This window comes from Dermacentor variabilis, chromosome 10 (assembly GCF_050947875.1).
Source record: "Dermacentor variabilis isolate Ectoservices chromosome 10, ASM5094787v1, whole genome shotgun sequence".
Classification (NCBI taxonomy): Eukaryota; Metazoa; Arthropoda; class Arachnida; order Ixodida; family Ixodidae; genus Dermacentor; species Dermacentor variabilis.
The window spans coordinates 36,275,563-36,302,962 of record NC_134577.1 but is presented as its reverse complement, the minus strand read 5'-3'; the positions used below and the strand labels follow the sequence as shown (position 1 = coordinate 36,302,962).

The window sequence follows — 27,400 nt, the reverse complement described above, 5'->3', positions numbered from 1 at the left end:
GTTAATTGTATAGATTTGGCCATGCAAATATTCAGAAACAAAGCTTCACAGGTAGTTCTTTATTCACATGGCTAAGAAATGAAGCCCGGGTGAAGATGCCTGTTAAAGAACCCACAGCTGCACCAGTAAGAGGTCCACCTACAAAGATGCATTGGTATGTCTAGGCTGGTCCTGGTAAGAGAAGACTTCTAAAGTTCCCATACCAGGTCGCCGTAAGGACATGGATCTTGATGCCGTCTACTCAGCTTCGTTAATTTTTTTTTATCAGTACAGACGAACTATGTACACTGTTCTAAAACAGCTAGAGACTGAACTTTGCAAGTTCCAAGAACTTTCGCGTTGCCACAACAGCCCCAGTACAGGAAAATGCATTGACATCCTTGACCTCAAACTGACGTAGCAGTGCCAGAGTTTCTCTTTTAAATTTCAATCTTCATTTCTGCTCTTGTGGCACATTCGACTGGTCACTTTCGAGCGCTCGCACAATGCCATTTGCATTCAGCTGACAGAAATTCTTGTTCAGAGCGTTGCACTCCAGCGCAGAGTGCTTCAGAGGAGCTCTCACGTTTGAGCTGGGAGCCCAACCGAGATCCGGCACAATCCTAATCACATGGCCCTTCTGGTTGCTCTGAGAACAGCTGAACATTTGGCTCAGGGCAAGCTTCCTGTTGCTCCAATCTCAAGAAGGCTCTGCAAACTGTGTTGGAGCGCAGTAGAAACCAGTTGAATGTTCCGTTAGCAAATTATACAACCTCTTACTGCAAAATTAATCAAGGGAGAGTTTTTAAAGAACACTTTATCAGTCTAATGTTCTTCTTTTATAGTGTCCTTTTAAGGTCTTAAATGCAAATCAAGTGTTCCCTTTCACAGTGGCCCCACCGTAATTAAGCTGATTGTAAATGTCAAAAGGCAAGCAACACGCGCAATGGAGATGGTATGGAGTCACAATGCTGGCACCATGAGAGCTAAGCCAATGTGACAGCTACATGCATTTGCATATTATGAACATTCAACCATGTTGTGTCACACTCAGCAGCAGATGTTTCAACATTCAGCAGCAATGCCATTTTGATACAAACAGTACCTAAGGCCACTTGAACATGCATTGCGCAACTTCACAGACATCCTATATATACACTATATACACACTTAAATAGAAAGCCAGGGCTACTTCTTCCGGAACTTCCGCTGGGGCACTGGTTTCTGTGGGTTTTGCTCAATGGGTTTGTGGATGGCCTCCCAAAGGGCCTTGGCTTGGGCTGCATTCCCCATTGCCGATGATAACTCTTCTTCTGAAGCCTTAAACATGTCTGCAAGACTTGTGAATTTGCGCATCAGCGTGGTGTAGTTCTTCAAGCCGACCCCAGGCAGATTAAGCAAGAAATCCTGGAAACAAATGTAAATAGCTTTAGGCATTGTAGCGGGTATTGTAGTCAAAAGCTTTCTTTTCCTTTTGGGGGGGGGGGGGGTGGAAAAGCAAGTTAGGCTGTACCATGCTTGACACGAACTACAAGACTGATTGACTAACTGATTGCAAACAATGTTCTAAAGCTACTGAACATACAAGCTGTGTGAGGTGCCATTGTGTGGAAGGCTTCTGATTAATATTGACCAGTTGGAATACTGTAAGAACTGGAATATAGGTTGACCCCTGGTTTTGAGATGAAGAAAACTGATAAAATGAAATATTCTATGCGGTTAACTACAGAACATACAATTTATTAAACCAATGCACTTATTCATCATCAGGGACAAAAACCACATGTAAACTGTCAGGATTCTCGTCCAGGGATGGCCGTTAGTCACTTATGACATCTCCTAGTACGTCAGCAGTGATGCCCAAGGCATTTATTATGCAGGATATGCAAATGTGGCACTGTCATTGGGCCAGGGCTGCCAACATGGAAAGTGAGAATTTCCCTACCAGACGACTGAAATTTCCATATTTCTGCCGAAATTTATTTCACTTGCCCAAATAATAATATATACTAAATAATTATTCTTTGTTTTCTTCATCACTTCCATTTTTACGATGAGAAACATAAATATATAACGTGCACACCTCCTGTAAATTTTGCCAAAATTGTTTCTTCTGGCTAAAATTGTGGCCAAAGCAAATCCGGCAAGGTGAAGTGTTACCTGGAGATACAATCTAATAAATGAAACCCCATTTTCGCCTTAGATAAAATGCACCTCCTCAGAGCATGGTACTCCTTTAATAACTTTATTAGCACTTTTTACACATTTTGTTTTAGGTTGACTGCTATAGAAAAAGTGCTAATAAAGTTATTAAAGCAGTACCATGTTCTGGTGAGGTGCATTTTATCTAAGCCAAAGATGGGGTTTCACTTGTTAGTGCAATACGCTCCTTCCTTGCGTGCCAACATTTTTGCAGAAAAACATTGTTCGAGTGCTCCAGTGTTACCAGATGAACACCCCACAAACTGCCATACGGCTGGAGGGAATAATCTAAATGTAGCCATAGCCTCTGATATTCAATGTTATCTCAGAAAAAAAAGCCAATTACCTACAAAATTCCAGCTAAATACGGAGTATAAAATTTTCTCGAACTGGAAGGATTTCCCTCATTCCTACATAAACCAGAAAAACGACCTAAATCTGGGAAATTTTCCTCAAGTTAGCAGCCCTGCATCGGGCAATGAGCGGCACGCACCAGGCACCCAAGGTGTACCCTGGCAATTACTGCAGATGACTATAGACATCCTCGAGACACTTGCACGCCAGCCGTGTAAATCCAAAGCTAGTCTCGTGACGGGTTGCTCGAAACCACAAGAAAAGACAGATGTACATCTACAAACGCCATCGGGAACAAGAGGCCACCGTACGGTGTGTCGCAAAGATGGCAGCTGTCAACAACTTAGTTGCAATCCCGTCCACTTGTTTTCGTTTGTGAGATGGTTTACCGGCTTTCCAAGTTTTGTGTGACCGCTGCAAATAGATCTGTGTCGATTCAGCACCAAGCTGTAACTTTAGTCACCAGTGCACAATGAAGCAGTGCCGATTAAGCTTAATGGCCTAGGCAGTGTGACTGTGACGAAAATTCACCGCTGGCCGATGCGAGCTGCGCCACAGGCCATTGCAGAATGTTTGCAGCTCATATGGGCAGCTTATAAGTTATCGGTCCTGAGATCACAGCTGTAGGTTCAATTGACGGCTATGTATCCAACGCAACCTGCACGCTTATCGCCGGCTAATCAACCCGATCTTCGCACACGCTTTTGCACTTGACAAGACACGCACTGCTTGTGTTGCAGTTCCGTTGGCCCACATTGCATTATCATTTCAAATAGACCTGTCAACCCAAAACTTTGTACCGGCAAGGCAGACATATTCAATGCAGCGCCATTCTGCTAAGCGCCGTGTTTGGCCACTGTGTGTGCGATTCTCGCATCGAGCCAATGTCAAGAAGCGCTTGCAGTGATGAAGTCCACTATCGCATCAGCCGGAATGGCCCGTTTGTGCTGCGTTCAGCGCTTCTTTTGCCCCGAAACAATATTAAATGCTTACTTGAGTGGCATTGAGCAACCCGTAAGTCTAACCAACCGGTAAATCTATCTGTCTATGTACCTATGCATGTATTTACCTACATATATACCCATCACTTTAAGCTGCAAATGCAGCGACATGCGAACGGCAGCACTGCCGCATACCTGTGGAGCAGGGTTGTACTTGTCACTTGACTTGCCGCTGTCCTGAAGCTCCTTTTCCGTCACTGCTTGGGCCTCTGCCACAGTTGGTTCCTCCTTCCCATGCTGGCAAAAGAAACACAAGGACCTCAACAGTCAGCCATATTCATTTGTATGTGTATCCCTGACCAATCAATCACCTTCGGGGACACTTTCACTTTCGTGTGATGTATTGTCCAGCGCAATGTCTCACGCTGTACATGACCATCCCCTCTATGCACTCCAGAACTATGCAACATCAAATTAGCGATGATGGTAGGTGTTCCATTGAATTCATCGCATGCGCTTGTGCCGACCTAGCAAATCGACTAAGGTGACATAACTGAATGGGTCTGATCAAGAACATGGCCCCTGTCCTGCTAATAGTTTGCCTCCTTGCACCTTACAGCGTACCATGCAACTTTACAGCTTGCAGTTGGAATATGTGTACAAGACAACAGTGGAAGCGAGATGAATGCAGAAAGTAAAGTGTAGCACAAATATCATCGCAATGGAGCATGAAGCGAAGTGGAAAGTAAAATGAAAATCTGTTACATTTTACTATGTAAGGAAGCAAATTATTCTCTGCCTAGTGGCTAGTTCATGTGTTGAAACTGCATGCCAGTTTGAGAACAGTTTAAGAAGAAAGGAACGTATCATGTAGTTGTTCCAGCACATTATTTGATGCAACTTGTATTTGTAGTCCCTTACCCACACTGAGTTCAGTAAAAGAAATGCACAAGTTCTTTTATTTTTTTTTTTCTTGCGACCAATCTTGTAACAACCTTTATATCTTTGTATCATCTTTTGTGCCATACTTTCTTCTACTAATGCTATGGACACATAAAGCTGAGCACTCAGTTTTATAGCCTATCCATCATATGCTGGCAATAGGTACATTTTATCTCTAAGGATTTCTTTGTAACAGCAAAGATATGTATTAAAAGGTCCCTAAAGTGCACAAATGGAACCTGAAGAAAGCAGTTCCTTGCAAGCAGAAATTATTGATGTATGAATCTTTGGTGTACTCAGGTTTTAGACAATCCAATTCAGTTTTCAACTTTCACCTAAATCAAGCACACTGATCAGTTAGGTCCACCATGCAATGCCACCACAAGGTACACATGTTCGATGCATGTGGGAAGTCCCTTTTAACAGACTTCCTTCCACAATTGAGGAGGTGAATCCAAGTGTGGGAATCAAGACCCCTTGCTCTCTCACCTTCAGAATGTCAAAGATCTCGGCTGTGGCATATGGGCTCTGACACCAGAGCAGACGCAGGCGGGGGAAGTGCATCGTCAGCAGGATCAGTTTCGAGACAAAATTTTGTGAGGTCGACTCCGACGATGGCAAGTGCTTGCCCTGCAGTTCAAGGATGCAGCATCGTCAGCCTTTCTTCCCGTGGTGCAAGCAATATGCAATATGCTTTGTTTTCATTTAAAGCCTTCACTCTCAGTGCATTCACTGTGGTACACATAAAGACACCACTGGAGTGTGCAAAGTGTGCTTTAAAGTGCACCTGTTTCAGCTAATCATGATGACAATCAATTAAGTATAAGAAGTATTCCTGCAATGTCATGGACATCATATTACAATCCCATTCACAGCTTCCTCACCACAGCTGGAGCTATACCGTAAATAAGCCCATCGGATAGATGAGCAGCTTTTTATTGAGGTAGTAAGGCTTCAATGCAGTTATTGCAATGACCTTATTGTATATAATGCACACATGAAATCCTGCAAAACGTTCTTGTAAAACAGCAAAGAGCCAAGCAAAAGAGCCATTTCTTTAAAGAACCTACCAGTGTTCATCAATTAAGCATTTATAACAATGCGATAAAACTCCAGCTAACTCACCTGGAGGCAGAAGGGCTGATTCTGATTGAACTCTATAAGGAGCACGGGACGCTTGTAGTAACGACACATTGCCTGTGCTTGGTTATACAGACGCCCGTTGTTCAGGGACCCGATAAGATCATTGAGGCTCTTGCGTTCAACGCAGATCTCCGGTGTCAAAATGTAATCACCAACCTAAAACGAAATGGCAAGGCAATGTTGACACCAAATAGATATGGTTTAATAATACCTGTGTACAGGCACTCAAATGTGCTGCACAAAAACTTCTACAAAAATTTCCATAAGAACTTCCAAATGCCCCATGAAGAAGGAGCGTCAAGGAATATACCCTCAACATTCTTAACATTCGCTATGAAAGCACGTTTTGAAATCCCGATTCCTGTGTGTCATGACCCACCACTAAGCCACATCACTTTGGCATGTTGTGATTGACCAGTGGAGACACTGAGGAATCGTACTCCTTTGAGACATCCTCAAGCTCCAGAAAGCTGCTGCCATGATGTGTCCAACCAGGAGTAACGAGATCTTCTCCCCCCTCTGTTGATTTCTAGCAAAGATGCAGCCTGCGCGCTACAGGAAAGCCTTACACAACTGCACTGGGAGAATGATAACCATAACCCACCCATGAGCCACATCACAGTGATTGTGTTAAAGTGCTGACTTGCGCATAAACTAAGCAAGCAGGCTAGTAACTTAAGTTCCTGAATGCACTCTGCACTGCTTTCGTTAAATAAACAAATGCAGTCATATTCCTGCTAACTGCTCCTATTTTAACAGCCAAGTTTTGCAAAGTATCGACTGCCAAATTTCTTCTAAAGAAACTGTTCTTAAAACATATGCAAAGAAACAAGGTGAAAAACGTGCAGCATTGCAAACATTCTTCAACTCCAATGTCATAAGGGTCCAATGCTAACCTGGTTTAGGAAGACTGCAGCAGGTGGCAGGGCTGCCAATGTTGTCATGACTTGGCTTTTTAAAGAAGGCTGACATGGAGGACTTTAGCTATTGTTTGTGACTGCCTTTCAAATACATACTTCTATATATCATACATCTGGGGCAAATAATGGTTTGCAATGTTACACAGTGAATGAGATACCTCTGCAAGATGGGCGATTCTTCCGTAATTCTGCGTGAACTTGCGAGTACTAGAAAAACTGGGTCCGCCTTCTCTGTGCCTCTATTCCTTCAACATGAACACGTAGCACATTTGTCTTTAATTTCACAAAAGAAAAGAAAACTGGTAAGCCTTGCGAAACCCAGCACAACACAACTTCTATTTCTTTTTCTTCTTCTTCTAGGGGGGGAGGGGAGGGTGTACCCCGCACAGACAATGTAGCCTAATCTGCAGCTCTACATTGAGGTTCAAGCAGTGTCACAGTACGCCTGGTACTACTCACAACATCGTGGTTATCCCATCACCTCAAAAACCTTGCAGGGATTAATGCAATATAGAAGATGGCACGTAAAGAAGCTGAAGGTGATCAATTTTCTTATTAGGCACATCATTTTCCATGGCCTCATCTTTTAGAAGGCAAATGGTATGGGTGAGTTTCACAGATGAATGAAATGAAGACGTGGAACAGACCTTTATTGATTTGGTAACACTGAACTGCTTACAGTCGCACTCAATTCAGTTAACACGGGGAATGAGCTTTAGCCATAAGTATCTTCACTGTAGAATGCTGCATCTTTTGACTAGTTTTAAAGTACAGTTATAGCTTGATATTATGAAGTCAGTAATATTGACAATTTGTTTCTTCATACTGAAATTTCGTTACATTGAAATCCGACCTTTTATGGAAATAAGCACAGTCACCTATATATTTTTTCTACATAGAAGCAGCCGCAGTATTTTCTAAATTATTGGGCAATTGGAAAAGCAAGCTTGAATGACAAAAAAATTCATTTTGTTGAATTTGAGAGCTGGCGACAAAAGATACGGTTTCATGCCGGTTCGATGATATCCTCACAACAGTGGTACGAAGCGAAGCCTGCCAAGCTTTCGCGTCCACTCCACCTCCACGGCTGGTAGTGTCGCCCGTAGTGGCACGACGCCATCATGAAAAGCAGTAGCAGCGAGGAGTGAATACTTCATCTGCTGCTTCAACGCGACTCACTTCAACGCGTCTCTGAAACTCGAGATTACGCAACCTCCAGTACCAAACCTGCAGGAAGCAGCGCACATGATGCCCCGCCGTCAAGGCGTGGCCACACTTTGAACACGCAGCAGGTTATCTCTAAAACACGGTGCACGGCCACTTGTAATTCAATCATTTGACCTTCTGTGGAAGCTTTCAATTACTTTCTCAGTATTCTTTCGTGGCACTAGTCAAATTTAGTTATATTGAAATAGTGTGTAAACACACTTTGTTGTTATCGAGGTTCCAAATACATGGTGTTCTATGGACAACAAGTTATGAATAGTTAAATACTTTGTTATATCGAGAATTTCATTACAGTGAAGTTTTTTTATATCAAGGGTTAAATGTACATCTGAATCAATTTAACACTTTTCAGTGTGTGCAAGGAAGCCACGAACAAATTCATGCAGACTGCTGCTGCAGAAGCAGTCCTGCATTACCTCTATGGTGACTGGCTGAACACTGATTCCTCGCCTGTGAATGAGAGAAGGCAGTTCGCTGCGGAACTCTCGCAAATCCACAATGACCTAGAAGAGAAAACAAGAACACCTGAGAAACACAGACACACAAAACTGCATCACAATATGCTCACATGTACCAAACAACTGCATGGCAGAATTTTTTAGTTCCACAAGCAGCAATATCTCGAATCATGTCCCTGTCACCACCAGCTGTGTTCCTAAACTTCCTCGTATGATGCAGTAATTGGCGCGCTGCTTTCCTGTGGCATGATACTACATTCCTCTCAGTAGCTATCCGCACTCTACTTGGAACTAGTGAGCAACACGCTGCTAGACTCTTGGCTGTGAAGGACCCTCTAGAGGCTCAAGTAGTTTTAGATCAGGCCGACCTCTTTGCTTTTAGTTAAACAAACCTCCTTTCTCAATTTCTCAGCAGCAACTCACGAGCTGTGGCTTGTGCAAAGAAGTGTGCACAGTAGCCAGGTGAAGCACATACCGTAAAACACAACGGAAGCACACGGTTTCGCACCAGCACCTAGTATTAACACTTCCAAAACTGCAGAATTCTCAAAATTATATGTTAAATGTTCATCCCCTCCAAAGTGCCTGTATCAGCAGAAATATTCACTCCACTGCAGTCGCTACGAGACCACTAGGAACGATGATGGGGATATTCGCTTCCTTGCAGTGGAAAGGGAAAGACCGATGGGGGTGAAGACAACGCAGAGCGACAACGAACAGTCCTTGAAAGGAAAGCTATTAGCCGCAGGACGTTTGTGAGACACGTCTTGATAAAGCGTGCACGAAGTCACTGTTCACACAGGTCTGTTCAATTTGCGTGAGGATCAGCGACGAATGCATTGACCTCCTATTCTGCACCGACTCGGAAGAGTCGTTCGCTGTGTTTGGTGACAATGAGTAAAGCACCTGTGTACCCCATCATTTACCATTTGAAAATAAGCACGCTTTCTTCGATTCCGTAGCCACCGTAGCTCTGCCTCAAAGTTTTACATTGGCCAGCACCTCGGTTTTTACTGCTTCGACTGGACAAGCACCCATATCCAGAATAACCCAATTTTCAGTGAAAGTAGGGTGGGCGCTTCCACGGTATTTTAAGGTATGTAGCACTTCACTTGAGACTGGCCTTAAGACATGCTACAGAGGAACACAAAACCATGGCTCACTGTTTCAAAACTATGTTGTTTCAGCGAAACAACGATTGATTATTAAATGAGAGAATTAAGGCTGAAGTTCCACTTATTCGAATTTCACACCCAAACTATATTAAGTCAGTCTGACATCAATGATTTGATGGTATCTTCATGTAGCAAGGATCCTTTCAGCAAGAAAAGTTAAGAAAAGTATCGAAGAACTATGGAAATAGTGAGAGAAACTCCAAAGGATCTAGAGATTACAATAAAAATATGACTATCAAAAAACACTTCAGAAATTAAAAACGCAAGGGCATCACCAAGCACTCCTATCTTTTGAGCAATGCTAGTTGTGTGGCTTTCCAACCCGCCACAGAAACCTACCCTGCGGGATGTTGACACGGGGACAACTGCGCCACCCGCCTTCCGCGAGCTGGCTGGCTCATTCGACTTTCCAACATCATCCACAAGGTCAGGGTGGTACTCTCCCTTCCCGTCTTGCTCCTCTGGTATCACCATTATCTGCAAAATCAAGTCCCAACGTAATGCACAAGCTATAAGAGACACCATTGTGGGGAGCCTCAGGTTAATTTCAGCCACCTGAGGTTATCTGCTGTACACCTAAACATACGTACATGAGCGTTTTTGCATTCGACCCCATCAGAACAAGGGCACTGTGGTTGTGAATCGAACCTTTGACCTAATCCTTAAGCAGCAGAACACCACAGCCACTGAGCTAAACCACTGTAATTTTCTAAACGACTGTTCATAATCCCCTTACCAAGCAAAACATCAACTTCGCAACACAAGAAGGCCGGAGACACTGCTTACCCCAGCAAAAGCTTGCAGAGCACACAAATGCCATTGCTCACCTATCCACCCTGCATGATTAACGGGAATTCAAGGCCCTTCTCATGTAAGACTCAAAGCAGTGGCTTGTACAACTTATTCTTCTTGAGCCATGAGATATTTATCACTGTCTGCTTTATAATTTCATAGCTTGGCAGAGTTTACAATTCTTTTGTGTAGTCGTCGTTCACGGGCAGAGTGAGATGAATGCATGGTGAACATCTGCTGTATATGCTGGAACAGAACATGTTGTACGGCTCAGGTATGGGAGTATTATGGAGCAGGGAGTTGGTATTCAGGTATTGGAGCTCAGGCTTTAAAGTATATGGGCTGCCCCAGCCCACAGTCTCTAGGGAGAGACTTTTTTCACACTAAAAGGATCATGGGAAAAGGTGCGGACACACAGAGAGATTAAGGCATACACATCCAAATGGAGAAGTTATTTTCGGCCTAGAAGGATAGAGTGAGTTACTGAAAAGAGAGAAGCAGGTGGGATTCCTGGTGCATAAATACAGTGAGAATTTTCGACTGATGGACGGCTGTACTACCGATTATAAGTTTAAAAACCATGTCCTTCATTAGTATGTACCTGAATTTCCACAGCGATAATTTTAAACCTTCAGCTGCTTCCCATCATCTAGGCACACATTTCGTTGACTGTACCCTGAGCAGCGATGCTCACGCACTTACACTTTTTTCTTTGATGAGAAATTCAAAGGCATCCTTCTCACGGCGAAGAGAAGTGAGGTAGCGTTGCTCATCTATGGAGTCCTCATACATGAGGAAGTACACGCGTAGCACTTCCTTCGCTCTGGTGGCCTGGTACATCTGCAATGAACAAGCATGCCTCAAATATACATGCTTATATAGGCTTGTTCTTCTTCCTCAGCCTTAGTCCCGTTTGACTACGAGACTCCAAAAATTTCATACATACATGCTTCTATGCATGCTACCAATGGCAAGGCTGACATCTCAAAAGGGCACTTCTTTTTTACTGTATCATGCCGTCACATCTCGAAGGCCACCACAACCAGGAATTAAAACTTACAACCTTGCAGTCCATCCTATCTTATGATGACTAAGTGTTACAGTGTTATTCTTGAACATTTCTTTAAATCTCCAGTTCAGTAACACTCTTCAGCATTACTTCACAAAAAAAGAAAGTCATAGCCAGGCACTCTCGGTATCTGCTTAAAAGCACTTGATTAGAGATACGTGTTTCTAGAAGCAACTCCTCAACAAAGAGAGTGCCAAGGAACATTTCTTTAAATCTCCAGTTCAGTAACACTCTTCAGCATTACTTCACAAAAAAAGAAAGTCATAGCCAGGCACTCTCGGTATCTGCTTGAAAGCACTTGATTAGAGATATGTGTTTCTAGAAGCAACTCCTCAACAAAGAGAGTGCCAAGGAACATGACTAAAACCACATCTGCCAAACTGTGAACATACAATTTCTAAAATTCTGTGGCAGCAAGGAAGATTTCATGCACTTTTCTTTTTCTTTAGCCCTGAGCGCACATCTTGGACACAAACGTGACTGTTTCTAGATCAATGTGACCTCCTCAGCAACTTAGCAGTTGCCATGATTTTTGCAAAGTGGAGCGCAGAAGCGTTGCAGAAAAAGGAGATCTGGAGAGGAATGACATTCCTTATTTCCACAATGCAAGCAGTTGCTAATTTCACCTTCTTCAAGAACTTGTTTGCATAAACTTGCTTGAAGCAAGTACCCATGTTGCATCTTTTCACCACCACAAAACTTGCAATGGAAGGTATGGTAACCGACATGCAATACATTCCCACAGACAGAAATAATTTTTCGTAGAACTTGACGCAGTGTTTGTAAATTCATCAAGTTTATGAAAAATTCAGGAGAGTTGGCAGGTATGCTAAAATGCACCATCTCATTAGAGTAATCGAGAACAATGATGAACCGTCAAACAGTTTCCTGCTGCACTAACTCACCTCAATTTCTCTCACCGTCGCAATATTGACATCATACAGGATGATGTACTTTGGCTCAACAGAGTGAAGCAACTGCTGCAGAGCGAATTCTGGAGACTTCAGTGGGTGGAAAATCGTGTTGGGAAAGGCGGGTGGTGATTCCATTCCCTCCGTCTCTGTTTCCGTCATGTCAGATCCTTCCTTTATGATGCAAAAAATGGCAAAACAAAATGTTGTGCAACCTTACAAGGTTTGTACTAAATCCATGCAAGGTATGGTATGCCATATGTACAGTTGGCGTCGAAAGTTTACGGAGCACTGTATCTGAGGAGAAGCAGAATACTTCCAGAGTCTGGGCACACAACCTGGATTTCTGTTTTGCTATCTGTACAAATGTATGCAATCAACATAATGTTGCAATGTTTTTCTTGCTGCAAGCTAAATCTGGACTACAAGTAGGCTTTCTTGTGGAACCACATGCCAAAAACATTTGATGCCAATGTTAATGGACTACAGTTACAAATATTACATGCAGCAACACACAGTGGGTTGTCAACATAAAAAAAATATGAATAAGGTTTTTCTCCCAGAATAAACATGCAGAGCAGATATAGGTGCTAACACTACTCGAATCATTAACAGGTCTACATAACGACTATTAAATGGTGACAAAATAGTGAATGCACCCACTGGTGTGTCAATCATAAGAAGACGGTTTTGAAGAAATCTGACACCTTTAAGTGCAATTTTCTTAGAGACTGTATGTTTGCATGAAACACCCACTAAAGGCTATTGACAAATTGTGAAAATATAATGATCACACTGGCATCACAGTCAATCATAAGAACACTGTTTTCAAGAAATCTGACATCTTAACTGCAACTTTCTTGGTGACTCTAGCCCACTGTTAGATTTTAAACAGTGTAATCTATCACTCTGGCTATATATTGAACTTCACTGGCTCATCTGGAGCAGGGTTGTTTTTTCTCCTTTTTCGTGTGTCCCATAGTCGGTAATTTGCTTATCACAGCTAATTTTGGGTCAATTTCCTCCACAGTCGATAATCTCACAAATGGCACAATTTAAAACTTCACTGCACATGATCTCTCTTGACACACTGTGAGGCACAAATTCAAGTGCAAGATTTAATATGCACGAACTAAAGGAAATTAGATACCAATTACGATTCATAATTCTTGCTGTGATTCAACACGGAGCACTTTGTCCTTCTCTGGCAGGTTGGGATATCTGAACTCCAAGGGTGATCTAAGCAATCACTCATGCACTGAGGTAGCTGCTTCAGTTCAACCGATAGTTTCATGTGTGCAGAATATGTGCACCTGCTGCCAATGCAAAAACTCCACATGCGTCGCACACCACACATCTTGAACAATTGTAGTCTTGCAGATGCAAAAGTTTGAACTAATGCTACTGCAGCCAAGTTTTTCCAAGACAAGCCAAAAGTCAGATTCATGCTTTCCTTATGTGTGCATACTGCACCTTTGCACTACTTTGATGTGCAATCACTTCACAGCATTCTTCGTTATTGTTGTTTCCTATCAGTGTTCTTGTGAAATGAAATCAATGCCACTTTGGTAAAACTGAGCAGCAGTTTGGAGCCGGTCAAATATATAGGGCACACAAAACAAGTGCCTAAATTTAGCATGCACCCATAAGACGTGAGGAGGCTTTTTACACTGTGCACTTGGGCAGTTTGAGCCCAAAAGACATTTACACATGCATAGCTCCTACTCGTGTGAGACTAAAACTGTAATAAAATTTGTCGTTAGGTGTCGCCACATGAATACTGTAGCATAGCAGAATGCCCTTGCCACACCTATGCTTTCAAGACAGAAGCACGACTAGCCCCTCGAGCAGTACCATTTCTGAGTCTTGATTTCCTTTCTTTTTCTCTTCACTCAGTCCATGTGATGAGTTCTTTGTCTTCTTCCTCCGCTTTCCAGGCCCTTCGTGGTCATCGTCATCACCGCGGCTCAGGGGTGGAAGCTGCACGCCGTCTTTGTCCCCAACAGCTTTGCGGTAGAGGTTGTAAAGTACAGAATCGGCACCGGAGCAAAGGTACTGTAAAATTTTAAAAAAAATTAACATAAATTCCTTCAGTGTAAGAAGTAACAATGTTTACACTGAGCATAAAGCACTTTGAACTGGCAATGCACACAAAATTTTGAAATGATGTAAAGCATAGAAAGTGAATAAGTACAGAAATTTAGGAGTGTGCGAATATGCGAAAAGTTCCAATATTGTCGACTATCATATTTTTCAAATTCGTATTCGATTTCAAAAATAAATATTCAGAAATGTTTGAATATACGGTTGGATACAAATATTTGAATCAAATCGAATGTATTGGTGGCTGTGCGGGAGAAAACACGGTTCTCAGCATTTGCTTTTTATCTAATCTAAGAATATTGTGGCGATTTTGCGCTAAACGATTTCGTGCTGCTAGCGAAATTTCGCCTGTAAAGCACGCTTGGCCACTAAACGTCTAAACTTTGCGGCAAAGCCAGCCTCAGTAGCAAGGGGCACACGGGTTTGCGAACAGCGAGTAAGCAATTTTTTTCTTTTTTTTTTTATAGAGCCACCCCCAATTATGATCTTATTGCTCGACACAAAGCGCGATGCGTGACCACTGGCACACGGTCAAATGCCTTTGAGTTTACGGGCATTTATTGCGGTATAATAAGGCACAGGCTAGTAAGGACAGCTAGAAGTAATTACTAAATTTTCCAAATTAATATGAGCCAAATACACAATGTTTAAGTATACCGGCCTACTAGTCTAGTTTTTAACATTGTCAGTGCAGTTGCTATATTCCAGCATAACAAACCAACCCAACTTACTAATAAATTCATGTGCATATCATTATTTAATATTCAATTAGAGATAAAGCTAAGTATTCATGTTCGATTCGCATTCGAAAACATGAATATTCATACACCCCTACTGAAATTACAACTAAAAGAGCAAGACATGTATGAATTAAAATTTTAATTAAGTTACGAGGTTGGAAGTCTCATAACAAGACATCTGGCTATGAGAGATACTGTGGCTGAGGGCACTAGATGAATTTCAAACACCCGGGGTTTGTTAACGTGCACCTAAATCTATGTTCCCGGGTATTCTTACATTTTGATGCCATCAGAATATGGCCACAGCGGCCAGGAACTGAACCCAAAACTTTGAGCTCAGCAGCGGAATGCCACAGACATTATGAGCCATCACGTTGAACTGATGTTACCACCTATGTCTTGGCTGTTGGCTGAATTATTTTTGTGCACAGAAAAAAAATTAAATACGAAAGATTGATCTGAGTACCAACTTGGAAGTCTTACAACTTTTGTTCTTGGGTAGACAGAGTGATAAGTAAAGTTGGGCTTACTAAATTCTATGAACCATGTGGACGTCACCAACACCCTGCTTAACGAAATATGAAGAACTGATGTCTCGCAAATCTTTTCAGATAATTAAGTAATGAAAACTTGTGCAAAATTAGAACCACACAAAATAAATTAAATGACCTTATATGAAAGATAAGCACATAAAGCTACATATTTACAAGTTTTCAGCCCTCTAACTCAAACAACAAAGATTTGAAAAGAAAAAAGAAGATCTCTGACTCCTTAATTAAAAGGACTGATGTTTGTAGTACTACGTCAAACCCGGCTATATCGAACTCGCAAAAAAACGCCCATCAGTTCGATATAGAGCATAATTCGATATAAGCCTGCTAAATAATTGGATGTCATAAAAGCACATACCATTTATAAAATCACTTTATTGAAGAAACTAGCTTAGTTTCGCATAAATTAGTCCTGCATTTTCTTCTGCTCGGGCAATTTCGCTGCCTGCGACGCACGTACTTCCCCACGTTGTCTAAGGAGTCGGAGCAGCTGAGGCCGCAACCTTCCGCATTCGCGCAGAAGCACCGGACTAATGCGAGTGCACCAATCACTTCGGAGGATGTGGCCAAAGGACCGCAGTTGCTTTCCTCAACGTGCCTACTTTCATTTGTGCTCGGTACGATGTCGGCGATGTAGTCTTCGTTTCCGGGCTCTCCCGTGGTGGCGACACCATCATCTGCACTGACAAAGTCGTCCGCCGTTGATTCGAATGTTCCGGAAATTTTGACAGCTCGCTCCAAACTTCGGCAACACCGGCAACGGCTTTGTCGCATTCATCAGAATTTACAGTCATCACCGAGCACGCGGAAACCGGCACGTATGAAGAACCCCTCGCACACGGCCGTGCGTACGCGTCGGGCGCCACGGGCACCGGGTTGCGAGTCGGGTCACTTTAGCCCTAACCGTGCCGAGAGTGCTCCTCGGAATCTTGCACGCTGCGGGGCCATCCAACTTCTCATCGCGTTCGACGCGATTTATGATTTCGAGCTTCACGACGAAAGGCGAATTCTGCTTCTCCATCACGGCAACACTGCGGGAGAAGTCCCACAAGGCGCAAACACGATAAACCAGAAAACCAGCCTGACAACTTGCACTTACGCCATCTTGCACGAACAGAGCACAAGAGCCTCTGATTGGCTGTCTGAGCAAGCGCTGTAGGCGGGCCAGGATCATTTTTTTGCTGGGGAGTGTCGATAGATAGTGGTCTAAAGAAAGGAAGGACGCTTGATTCTACAACCCGTGAGGGAACACGGCGAAGCGTCGTCAGGGGAGAGAGAGTGGGAAGTGAAAGATGAGAGAGAGAAAGAGGGAGGATGTGGCCTAATAGACTCCACTATGCGCGACAGGGGGAGTGTCGACGGCTCGCCCGAACAGCCCGAGGCAGCGCGGGCACGGTAGGGAGAGCGGTTGGATGGAGCCGCGCCGCCGGGTTTCCCCGCTACCGCGAGGGAAAGCCAACTTCTGGGGGCACTTTTCCGCCGCTTGACGGTTCGATATATCGGGAGTCGCTGCAATATTTGTTCGATGTAAGCGTAATTTTTGCTATATATACTCATTGTAACTATACCGTGACCAGAAATTGTTCGATATACAGAATAATTCGATGTAAACGGGTTCGATATAGTCTGGTTCGACTGTATACATATTATCAACCAAGTATGGCAGCAAATATTTAAGTACACACAACATGGTATAGTTCCTTAAAGATGAACACCAAAGGACTTTGGAAAGAGAGAGAGACAAAACTTTATTTCAATCAAGACTCCATTTTGCGAGCGTCCTCCTCGGAAAGCGCTGTCATGTAAATTGGAAAGGTATGTGAATAGGGCTCAACACTTGCAGCCTTTCTTACCAAATAAAACAAGACGGCACACACAAGGGCACAATATAAAAGAAAGACACACAGATAGCACAATCATAAATCACCAATTACCAAGCCCAATCTGCCACTTAAACAGTTTTTACTCCTTAATGTCCATTAAAGATAAGTGTAAAAGGACTTAGCAAGTCTATTTGTATTATTAGAATATTCACTTGATATGTGCAGAGGGTATCAAACTGCTCAACTTTTCAACCATACTGTTCAACAGCATGAACATCCAGTGCAGCGAAACAATTTACCTTGCCAAAACAACAAACCTGAGTAGGTTCCCTCATGCACAATTTACTGTCCAAGCTAGTGTTTTATATTCGTTTTATCCAGACCATCGCAGTGCCCTGGTGCACAATTTCACAGAAAGAAACAAGCACAAATAACCCAAACAAAATAAGTTATGCAGTGGAACCTGCTGAATTGAAACTAAATGTGCCAAAACACATCTACTATGTCATTATCGCGATAGTATATTGCCATAGCAATTCCAAACTCGATTGCTTTTCAAGCAGCAAAGAAGCATTTAGTAAACGTGGGCTGTGGTTAATCAAGAAGCTGACAATAATGACAACGGAAAACTTGCCTCTGAGAGCTGACCACACGTCCGGTCATCCTCGGCCACAATCAAAACAGTGTTGAGGTCCCCTCGCTCCTTGTTCTCTTGTCTTGTCTCGGCCAAGATTTCAGAGAGTGCAGCCCATTTCGGGCTGTGCTCTGGTTGGAAAGATGGGTCCACTGCAAAATGGTTTCATTTCCCATTCCCAGTCACTCAGTGTCCATGTTCATTTCTTCAAAACTATACAAGACCATTGCTGAACAAAGGAAGCCTAAACACGAAGCCAACTTTTCTACAAGAGGACTTGGCTTTCTCATGGAAGTATAACTGCTTTCCTTGGTAGCTTCTTTTGAGGTTTCCCCTGAGGCTTCCAAAGTTAAGCCACTGTTATACCAGTGTCACATGGCCACTTTCAATCGCAGTCAAGCCCTATCTGGATCGAGTTCCTTGATCATGATCAACAATGATCGCTGTCACACAGTTCAACGAAATGAGCTTGGGTGAGCTCAAGTGCACCAGATGTTGTTAGTGGATCCAAAGCAATTATCAAATTTGTCTAATATGCTGTAAAAATTGTAATGTAAGGTTCCTTTATTTTTAAGAAAATATTATTTTGTTTAATATTGTGAGTAAGGCTATTATCGTCTGCTGATCATCTGCAACTCCCAGAACTACATGGCTGTCAGCCTGCGATCACAATCAAGGTACGCGATCGCGATGCATGCATCGCAATTATCTGTATCCAGATCAAGTAAGATCACGATCGAAAGCGACCATGTAGCAGCAGTCAATCCCAATCTAGCTCAATATGGATCAGGCCTAATCCCTATCAAAAGTCAACATGACCCACTTCGTCTCCATCTTCGTCTGAACCTCCGCCTTCTCTAAAGAGCCTCTCGCCAAGCAGTATCTGAAAGTTTGGTTATACACAGGAACTTCTACAAAATGCCATCGAACAGGTTTATTCTTAGAGGAGATCGGAGGAATTGAAATGTTGCATCCCCATTCTGCTAGGGGGGCAAGCTTCATTGCCAACATAGACACTCTCTCTCTCTGCCTTGACTAGCATCTACATACAAGCAAAATTCCTTCCCTGTCTTCTCCCACACCGAAGCCGAGGAACCGCATCACGTCCACATCACAAGCACCGACTGCTTTTTATTTCTCCTTTCCTTCATTTCTTGCATTGCAGCTCACTCACAATGGCAGTTTATGCAGTCTGCCTTGAACGATTTACAAAAGTCACATGTTATGACGGTGACATCGCAGGCAGCACATCTTACATAGGGGCGTTTATAGCGTATGACCTCAATTCTCCAACAGGAAGCTAGGTCCCCAAGAGGAAGAGCAGCCGGGCTTTCCTTTGAAATTGAGCTGTTCCCCCACCGCAGGGGAGTCTGATACTTTGCAGACATGAATGTCAGTGCACGATCTCTGCACTGTGCCTGTTTGTCTGCAATTTCCAAACCTGGTGAAGTTTTAATTGCCCCATGTTGTTGTCCCCAGTGTGACGTTGCCAAATGGCTCGTTTCTAAGCCAACGATAAGCCCTCAAGTGCCAGCTATAAGTTCATTCTTTCAAGCGTAAGAACTTGCTTTCAGTTTTTCTGAAAAAAAAAAAAGCCTTAAGGCTCACCTTTTTTGTCAGTGCTTTTTGACTTTTGGTCATCCTTGCGTGGCCGCTTATCCGAGCCATACACTCTGGCCTTAGCTTGCTGCAATGTTAAGATACAGTGCACATAGATTTACGCAACACAATGACAATAACACTCCCTCGTCTGTGTCTGTACTCAAGGTTTGCAGAGAATCACATCACCCTTAGGATGTCAAAACAGCGCGAATGATGGGAAACCAGACAAAGAAGGAGACAGACACAGCCCTGTGTCATTGTTTTTGCCAAGGCAGTGCATGCAACGCACTTCAAGTGAATTCTCCAAAGTACTTCAAATATGTTAAGAAAGTCACACTTTATGTAAGACGCGTGTCCTAGACTGGCTGCCAAATTGCATGAGTTGTGTTTACTGTAAACCAGCTAGCCTGCATCGCAGCTTTGTTTAACAAAGTAAAAATGTCATAATACTTCCAGGTGGACACAAGTCAGCAGACCGGAAGTGATAAGAATCTCTAGGAGACTTCCAACAATGTTCACATTATCCGTCTGCATAATCCTAATGTGTGGCATGAATCAGTACTGAACACGGTGATGTTACATGGCATATGCTGACACTGTATGCTAACGAACACGTATTTAGGTTTTTCTTCACCTATTCAATGTTTTTAACATCTCCCCCACTTCCCCCTGCATTCCCAGAATTCACAGCGCAATTGCCAATTCTACAGCTTCTATATAGGAGACCCTACAATGACAGTGAGGCTTCAAACCAAAGCTTTGTTGCAAGAAGCCTAACTGCAAGCAGCAATACAGCCGTGTTAATACATGTAGCATATACAAGGGGACACTAAATGACATACATATGTAGTAACAAAGATATCATATGGGAACAAGTGATTTCTGTTGATGATACCTCTTTTTCCTTTCTTTTCCCATATCAACACTCAAGTTATATGTAGTGCTGTGAGAGAATGTAACATCCAAACAAAAAATAACTAAATTAAGACATTGACTGATGGGATACTACATTCCATATCAACGCATTAGGCTATGAAATATGCTATAACTGGAGGCTTAGGACTAAGTTTGACCATCCTATGTGCACCTAAATATAAGTTTCTGAGCATTCTTGCATTGCGCCCTCATGAGAATGTGACTGCCGTCGACGGGGATAGATGAAAAAAGCATCATGTGACTTACAACATACAACGTCTCTGCTGCATCCAAGAAAAGCCAGTCAGACACTTGCGTCGTGGCTGCAGCACTGTCACTGGAAATCACAAAAAGACGAAAATCAAAATAAATAGCAGTAAATTGACCAGCATGAAAGCTGCACCTTATCGAAAAATCTGCGCGTGTTTTCTTTTTCCATCTCAATGGATAACTGTCGACACAGTATAACTACACTACAATGCCTAAATTTGCAGCAGTTGAAGAAACAGCAAAATGTTCTTTAATGCAACCTATTTAAAAGCGCAGTGCAGTTTCGGGCATGAAGAAGGAAGCAGGCTACGTCACGGGAACCAAACGTGGTGGTTGTCATGTGACATACCACCGATGTGTGCATCAGTGAGTTCAACGTAGTCGGCACTAAGGTTGCACTGTGATCATGCCGCCCCAGTTTCATGCACAACAAATAATGCAAGATAGCACACTATGAGATTATTGGGTTTTCAATGACGTAACTATTAAACAATGCAAGAAATACAGCAAACTGTAATTAAAAGCAAAATTGCATAGTAGACGGTAAGTGCTTGACAAATGCAATGAACAAGTTGCTAATTGTAACTGCCTTCATAAAAGCAGAAAAGGTTCTACTCACTGTATTGATTTGACAAGGCTGTAGAATGTCACACAATCATGTTGTGTCAAATACCTGCAAATATTTCAGTTTCAATGTAAAAGGTCACCAAGCCTCCTTCGTGCCATTGTGGCAATGAATTGCAAACACACTTTGAATGCAAGGTAGTCAGGGCATTTCAGGTGGTTTCGTCAGCATAATAACTTCAGACAGGGACAGGCTGAGATAATCCAGTTGAATTCCAAGCAGCAGACTAATCATGTACCCCTCCGAGCTTGACGATGCTCAGCCTCAGTTTAGTACTATATGTAGCTCACACTTGTCGTCAATCGGCATTCCTGTGTTCCTTCTTCACATTGAACCTTAGTTTTTGGCATTTCCTTCAGCTTTGCTACTTCACACTTGCCATTGTTGGATGCCCCCTAAATTTCGTGCTCCCAATGCGAGCGCTTTGCTCCTCTTATGAAGACTCTCCTAACGAGCTTCCGCCTGCCATCGTTTCAATCTTCACAGTTCCTTTTCCACATCTGCCACGGTTACCTGCTTCACACATTATGCGGCCTGCCCAACACGATTTCATCACAATCCTAACTAGAATATTACCCACCGCATTCAACCTCTAACACTTGCTACATCTTTTTCTATCTCTTAACAATAAGCCCATCATTTCCCCTTTCCATGGTTCAAAGTGCAGTCCTTGGTTTCCTTACAAGCTTGCTCAGTAACCTCCATGGTCAGTTCTGTACAACTCGCACCATAAAGTACAGCACAGTTAGATAAATGTCTGCACATGTTCTCAGTTGATGCTAAGCGCAGCCGAAGTCCTTGTCAATGTTAGCAGTGCAGATTTACGAGCTGCTAACTCACAGTAGCAGTGTGCGGAGAGTCTTTATGTCAGAAACCAGGCGCTTCGTCTTCGGGCCAATCTGATGCCAGACAGGATCAAGTTGAAACTTGACTATCTTTTCAAACGACCTTGCAATGGTGTTCTCCACAGTCATGTCTTCCATGTCAAGCTGCAAAAAACACGGCGTACAAGCGAAACAGGTCGAGTTACATAATGGCAGGTGTCTGGAGACAATGCGATCAAAACATACCCAATGTTCATACTTGACTTAAAGCACCATGTCACGGCTAAATTTTACAACCTTCTTAAACTTTTGGGGGGTTTGGCGGGCACTGGTGCAATGATGTACTTTGCTTTTGATCTGTGTCGACTGGTAAATAGGCATGTTTTTCCGAGAATAATCTATAGCTTGGAGTAGCGCTCATGCTGTCTGGCCTTCCTTCTTATGTCCTCATATATTGTGCTTTAAGTCAAGTATGAATTCTTACAAACTCGTCCAAATTTCAGTTCTTGTATACCCAACAGTTCTGGTGTCACCCATGTGCATGAGAACAATAGCCTCAGAAATCCGAAAAAATTCAAGATAGAACGCTGCAAAGTGCCTTTACAGAAATGTTGTTATAACAAAATCGCATCCCACATGAAAATATTTTCAGTGCAACCAATATTCATTATAAGCGTATACATTTATATCAGCCAAAAAATTATTTTATATTTACTTCATCATAGCCAATAATTTTGTTGTATACGCATTGATTTATTGAGGTTCAACTGTATAAAGTAACAGCAATGACTAGATAAGCTATGCTGCACAGAACAGTGTCACATAGAATTCTGAGTGCTATATCTTTTTCTTTTAGTATTAGATCCATCTGTTCTCACACATGATAATTACTTCCAGCACAGAAATGGAAAAATTGCAGCAATCTACAGGAAGCATTTTCTACACCATGATTTTGATACCTCAAATCAGAAAACTTAAGTGCAGTCAGTAATAACATCACAAAGTATGTGCATTATCATCACAACTCTAGCAAAACTAACAGTTGTAGCGCACAGCATTTATAAGTTGCATATACAATGGCTCTGGCCACAAAGATTTGAGATGCAACACATTTGACAGCATGAGCACTCTATCATTTCCACACAGAGCACTCAACAATGGCATCTTGCTGGCTTCCCAAGACAAAAACAAGGCATTTTAGCAAAAAAATTTTTAAAAGTTTACATATTTGGAAACTTTTTCAAAAGTCATGCTTAATAGTTAGCTGTAACATTTCAACAGTTGTGTGCATATGAAAAACAACTGATGCCTATGCGAATAAAAGGACAAGGTCTTCAAATATCTATGAGACTGCTTCATTTACAAATTTAGACACTTTATGTGCAGTGGACCGATTTTCAGGAAATGGACTAAAGCAGCTCGCATGCATACCGTACCGAAGGATTGCATTTCTTTATTTCTCGAACACAGCTGGCAATAATATCCAGAATCGCCATCTGGATAATGTTCATTGCAGGAGTCATGCCAACACGGATCTCCACAACTTCTGGCTGCGTAGGTGGAAACACAAAGAAACCTTTTGTCGCAGTTCACTGTGTAGAGCTCGTGCAGTCCTCAAACATGCACTAAGTCAGACTCACATTTGACAGAAGATCGACTGGCAGTAAACAAAAGCAGGATGCACACCATTCATTCATAGCATAAATCAGAACAAAATTCCCCATAGAAAATTTTACGCAAAGGCACACAAATTTAGGCACGCAACCAAGAAGGTCGTATGAGAAAGGGGTCGTGTGCATTCATGAACAAGTAGAGACATCAAAATTTTGATTAAGTCACGCATCTTGGAACACAGCATATGAAGCTACTGGTTATGAATTGCAATAAAGAATACAGAAAAGCACCTTATTTATTACAGCAAGTTTTATTTTTTCCTCTACAATATAGCTTTCCTTGCTGTCAAACTGAAAGCACTGCGACAGAGTTGACTGGATAGACAAACATGATGTGTACAAAACCAGTTGTTCCGGCAGTCATCAGTTGGCAAAAATGCGCACATTTTTGCTAGAGGAATAGAAATAAGCTTTAAATTGTTCTCTATTTCCAACATTAGGCCATAGCTACACCTCTTCTTATTGTCACTTATTGGCAGGTCTACTATACCTACACCATTAGCTTAAGTGGCATCATACCAGGCACCTGCTTTCTAGGAATTGATATTGAAGCCATCATAAAACTGAAAACTTTTCCAACATAAGAGTGTACTGCACTTGGTAATTTCATGTTACACTCTGTTGCATTACATTCACTATACTGAGATATAGCAACAAAACCTAATTTTTATCAAAAAGCATTCAAATGTTGTACAAAATAAAACACCTTTCTCTTCTCTAGGGATGCAATAACGTCAGCTTGGAACCTTGGCCAAAGAAACAACTTCTTGACAAAGAGATTCCTCATCATGCGCTGCACTTGTGCGAAGCCATGGGTGAATGCCATGGCACTGTCAGAGAGTCCCTTCACAAATCCTTTCTGCAAAACAACAAAGTTTACAAATGCTTAAAATTCAGGAAGCATTCTGCAAGCCATCCAGAATGAGCCACCACACGTCCACATTTTAATGATTCCTAGAGGAGATAAAGCACGTATTAAAACACTGAATGAAGCCACAAAGAAACCAACTCAATTCTGCAGGCAAATCGGTCATGTTCGAGGGGGGCTCTTGCGAATAGCAAATGCGCCGTCCAACTATCTGCCAACACAACGCGAAAAAGGGAAACTCAAGAAATTCCTGAAGAAGCAAGAACAGGAAACCCAACGTATTCCTGCATTTCAGGAGGCTCCCCGAGATTTGCTTTCATTACATCCACCGTAGACAGCTGGACAAAAATCTTTCCTGCGTGACAGCCTTGAAGCAGAATTACGGAGATTCCCAGAACTTATTTACATATTGACAACCATATGATATCAACAGACAACGAAGCCCAGCCTTGGCTTTATTGTGAGTTGGCATCATATCATTGTCACTAACAAAAAAATCGAGCCCTCCAGTCCCTCCAATTCTTCTCACTCATCTGTATATATAGACAGAAAAGTATTATGCAACATTTGGTGCTACAGCAAAAGACAGTAAGGCTAAATATTCATGCCCACAATAAGCACATACAACAGATACACTTTTTTTTTTTTTTTTCAAGAAGCACATACCTTGTTTTTCTGTCGATACAGTCTTAAAATGAAGGCTTCCTGACACGATTCCAGCGTCCTGAAACAGATTTTTTTTTAATATTCAATGAACTCGCATTATTGAACCCTAATGTGATAGCAGTACGAATAAAATTAACACGAAATACTCACTTGTGAGCTCGATATACTATGATGCCTGTGATGAGGTCGATGGGGACTCTCTCCATAAGCATATCGACAACAAGAATCCGTGACGTAACGAAAAGGACACCTCCAGCTAAGTACACATCAGTCCTGCAGACAAAACATGGTTTATTTCACCTTGGTATCGAGAGGTCTCATCTACTCGGCTCTTAGAACAGTTCACTGGTTGCTATTAAGAACGTAAGATCATTATTGTGAGACGAGATGTTTCTGCTTGCCTCTCCTTTGTGCCGCAGTCAGCAGTTATCGATTTTGGGAGCGGGTTTACATTGTCCGCTTGAAGTTGGCTGATGAAAAATTCCTGAAAAAAAATGAAAGCGGAATAAATTTACGTCATTACAGCAATCTGCTAGCTGGTGTCTGCTCATTGCGGTTATGTGCTAACATGAAGCGCAAGCGACGTTAGCACTTACCAAGACGATGTTCACTGGCAACCTAACTTTCGAAAAAAATAAAGAAACGCAGGCACTTACCTCTTCTTCGGCTGTCGTTCCCAATACTAAAACAAGATTTCCGGGGTCGTTGTGAACTTTCATCAAACTTAACAGCAATCGTTCTATACCAAGGCCCCTGCGTAAACAGTGGCAATATGTCATTACACTAAAGCCACAGAAGCGCAAAAATTGAGCGTTCACCGTCGTTGCAAAACGCATAGCAGGCAAGGAACATGACAGAAAGTGACAGCTTACTTAGCTAATATAACAAGACCGTCTTCGTTGTGAAGGTCCAAGAACATTTGAGTTTCAAACTCGAGCAGAGACATCGTGTCAGAGAATATATTCACTACCAGTGCACGGAAGAAGCAAGTTACTTAAATTGTGATCGCAGCATTTAGTAGCTTTCTGATCACGAAATTAAGCGTACAAACACCGGCGCTACAGCATGCCTGCACAGGAGCGACAGACGCTCAGGACGGCGCCATGTTGGTCTAGAAGCCAAGTCAAGCCGTCAAGCCAGTTATTTGCTTAAGCCAAGGCAAGGCCAGGCAAAGCTTCGATCTAAGCCGATAAGACTCGGTGCTACCGTCATATGCTACCGTTCTGTGGTGCTACCGTGCTACCTGGTGCTACCATAGAGAAAGAAATGTGCTACAGTGAAAGGCGAAGCGGCGATACAAAAAACGACGCGTGCGCATGAATTCACAGTAATTGCTGGTGCATCTTTATTTTTTTATGAATATTCGATGCAACATGAAGATCTGCTTGTAAAGTGCGATTTCATAGCTTACTTTATCTTCTCAAAAGTCAGTATTTTTATGCATCGTGGGCTACGTGCCTCATACTCTTGCCACGGCCGCTGCTCTTGGATGCAGCATCTGCCTCGCAATTTATAGCGATAATGACCTCGCTACACACACACGTATTAAACGAGTCCACGTGCCCTACAATTGGAACTCAAGAACTTTATTCTACGCAAAGACACTCAATGCATGCCGGCAAGGAAACACTCGTTACTGACTCGGCGCAACCTCACAACGATGGCATAATCAACGCAGAGAACGCAAGTGTGGCGGCAGTCAGAATGACCGCCGAGTGCTTGCACAAAGGCCTGTAGCCGCCGGCTGTCAGCATGCGTTGGCTGCCAAGCGTGGTGTCGTTCTCGTGCATGGGCACGTCGACCTTCACGACGCCGCCGTCGAGGCTCTGCACTCGGGTGTCCATCGTGTCATTCGGACGCTCCTTGACCGGCGCCCCACGGGGAAACTCTCGCACCTTCAAGATACGCACGGGCATGTTCTGCTTTTTGGGGTCGGGCGGAGAGTCGCTCACGTTTGCAGCGGCGGACGACGCGCCGGTCGCTGTGGTGGCAG

General features: G+C 42.8%; 1 protein-coding gene across 1 annotated transcript; it reads right to left on the bottom strand.

The window, feature by feature from the left end:
* Positions 1–44: 44 nt before the first annotated feature.
* On the bottom strand, positions 45–26,552 carry mei-9 (DNA repair endonuclease XPF mei-9). Its single transcript, XM_075672325.1, has 21 exons — positions 26,280–26,552; positions 26,064–26,160; positions 25,809–25,891; positions 25,558–25,680; positions 25,408–25,465; positions 24,580–24,732; positions 23,637–23,750; positions 22,217–22,365; positions 21,371–21,424; positions 20,749–20,818; positions 19,573–19,651; positions 17,965–18,116; positions 13,968–14,168; positions 12,108–12,287; positions 10,836–10,973; positions 9,681–9,818; positions 8,125–8,211; positions 5,544–5,717; positions 4,908–5,048; positions 3,672–3,773; positions 45–1,386 (listed from the first exon to the last, which is right to left on the bottom strand). Exons 1-21 carry the CDS (start codon positions 26,351–26,353, stop codon positions 1,168–1,170), a joined length of 2,586 nt encoding a protein of 861 aa, XP_075528440.1. The 5' UTR covers positions 26,354–26,552; the 3' UTR covers positions 45–1,167.
* Between the last annotated feature and the right edge of the window lie 848 nt (positions 26,553–27,400).

Excerpts from the sequence above, each read along its gene's own strand:
- mei-9 (XM_075672325.1), bottom strand. The coding sequence starts at position 26,353 with ATGTCTCTGCTCGAGTTTGAAACTCAAATGTTCTTGGACCTTCACAAC. Across the intron at positions 14,169-17,964 it reads CGTGTGGTCAGCTCTCAGAG|TACCTTTGCTCCGGTGCCGA; the intron begins GCAAGTTTTCCG and ends AAAATTTTACAG. Across the intron at positions 1,387-3,671 it reads AGTACAACCCTGCTCCACAG|GATTTCTTGCTTAATCTGCC; the intron begins GTATGCGGCAGT and ends ATTTGTTTCCAG.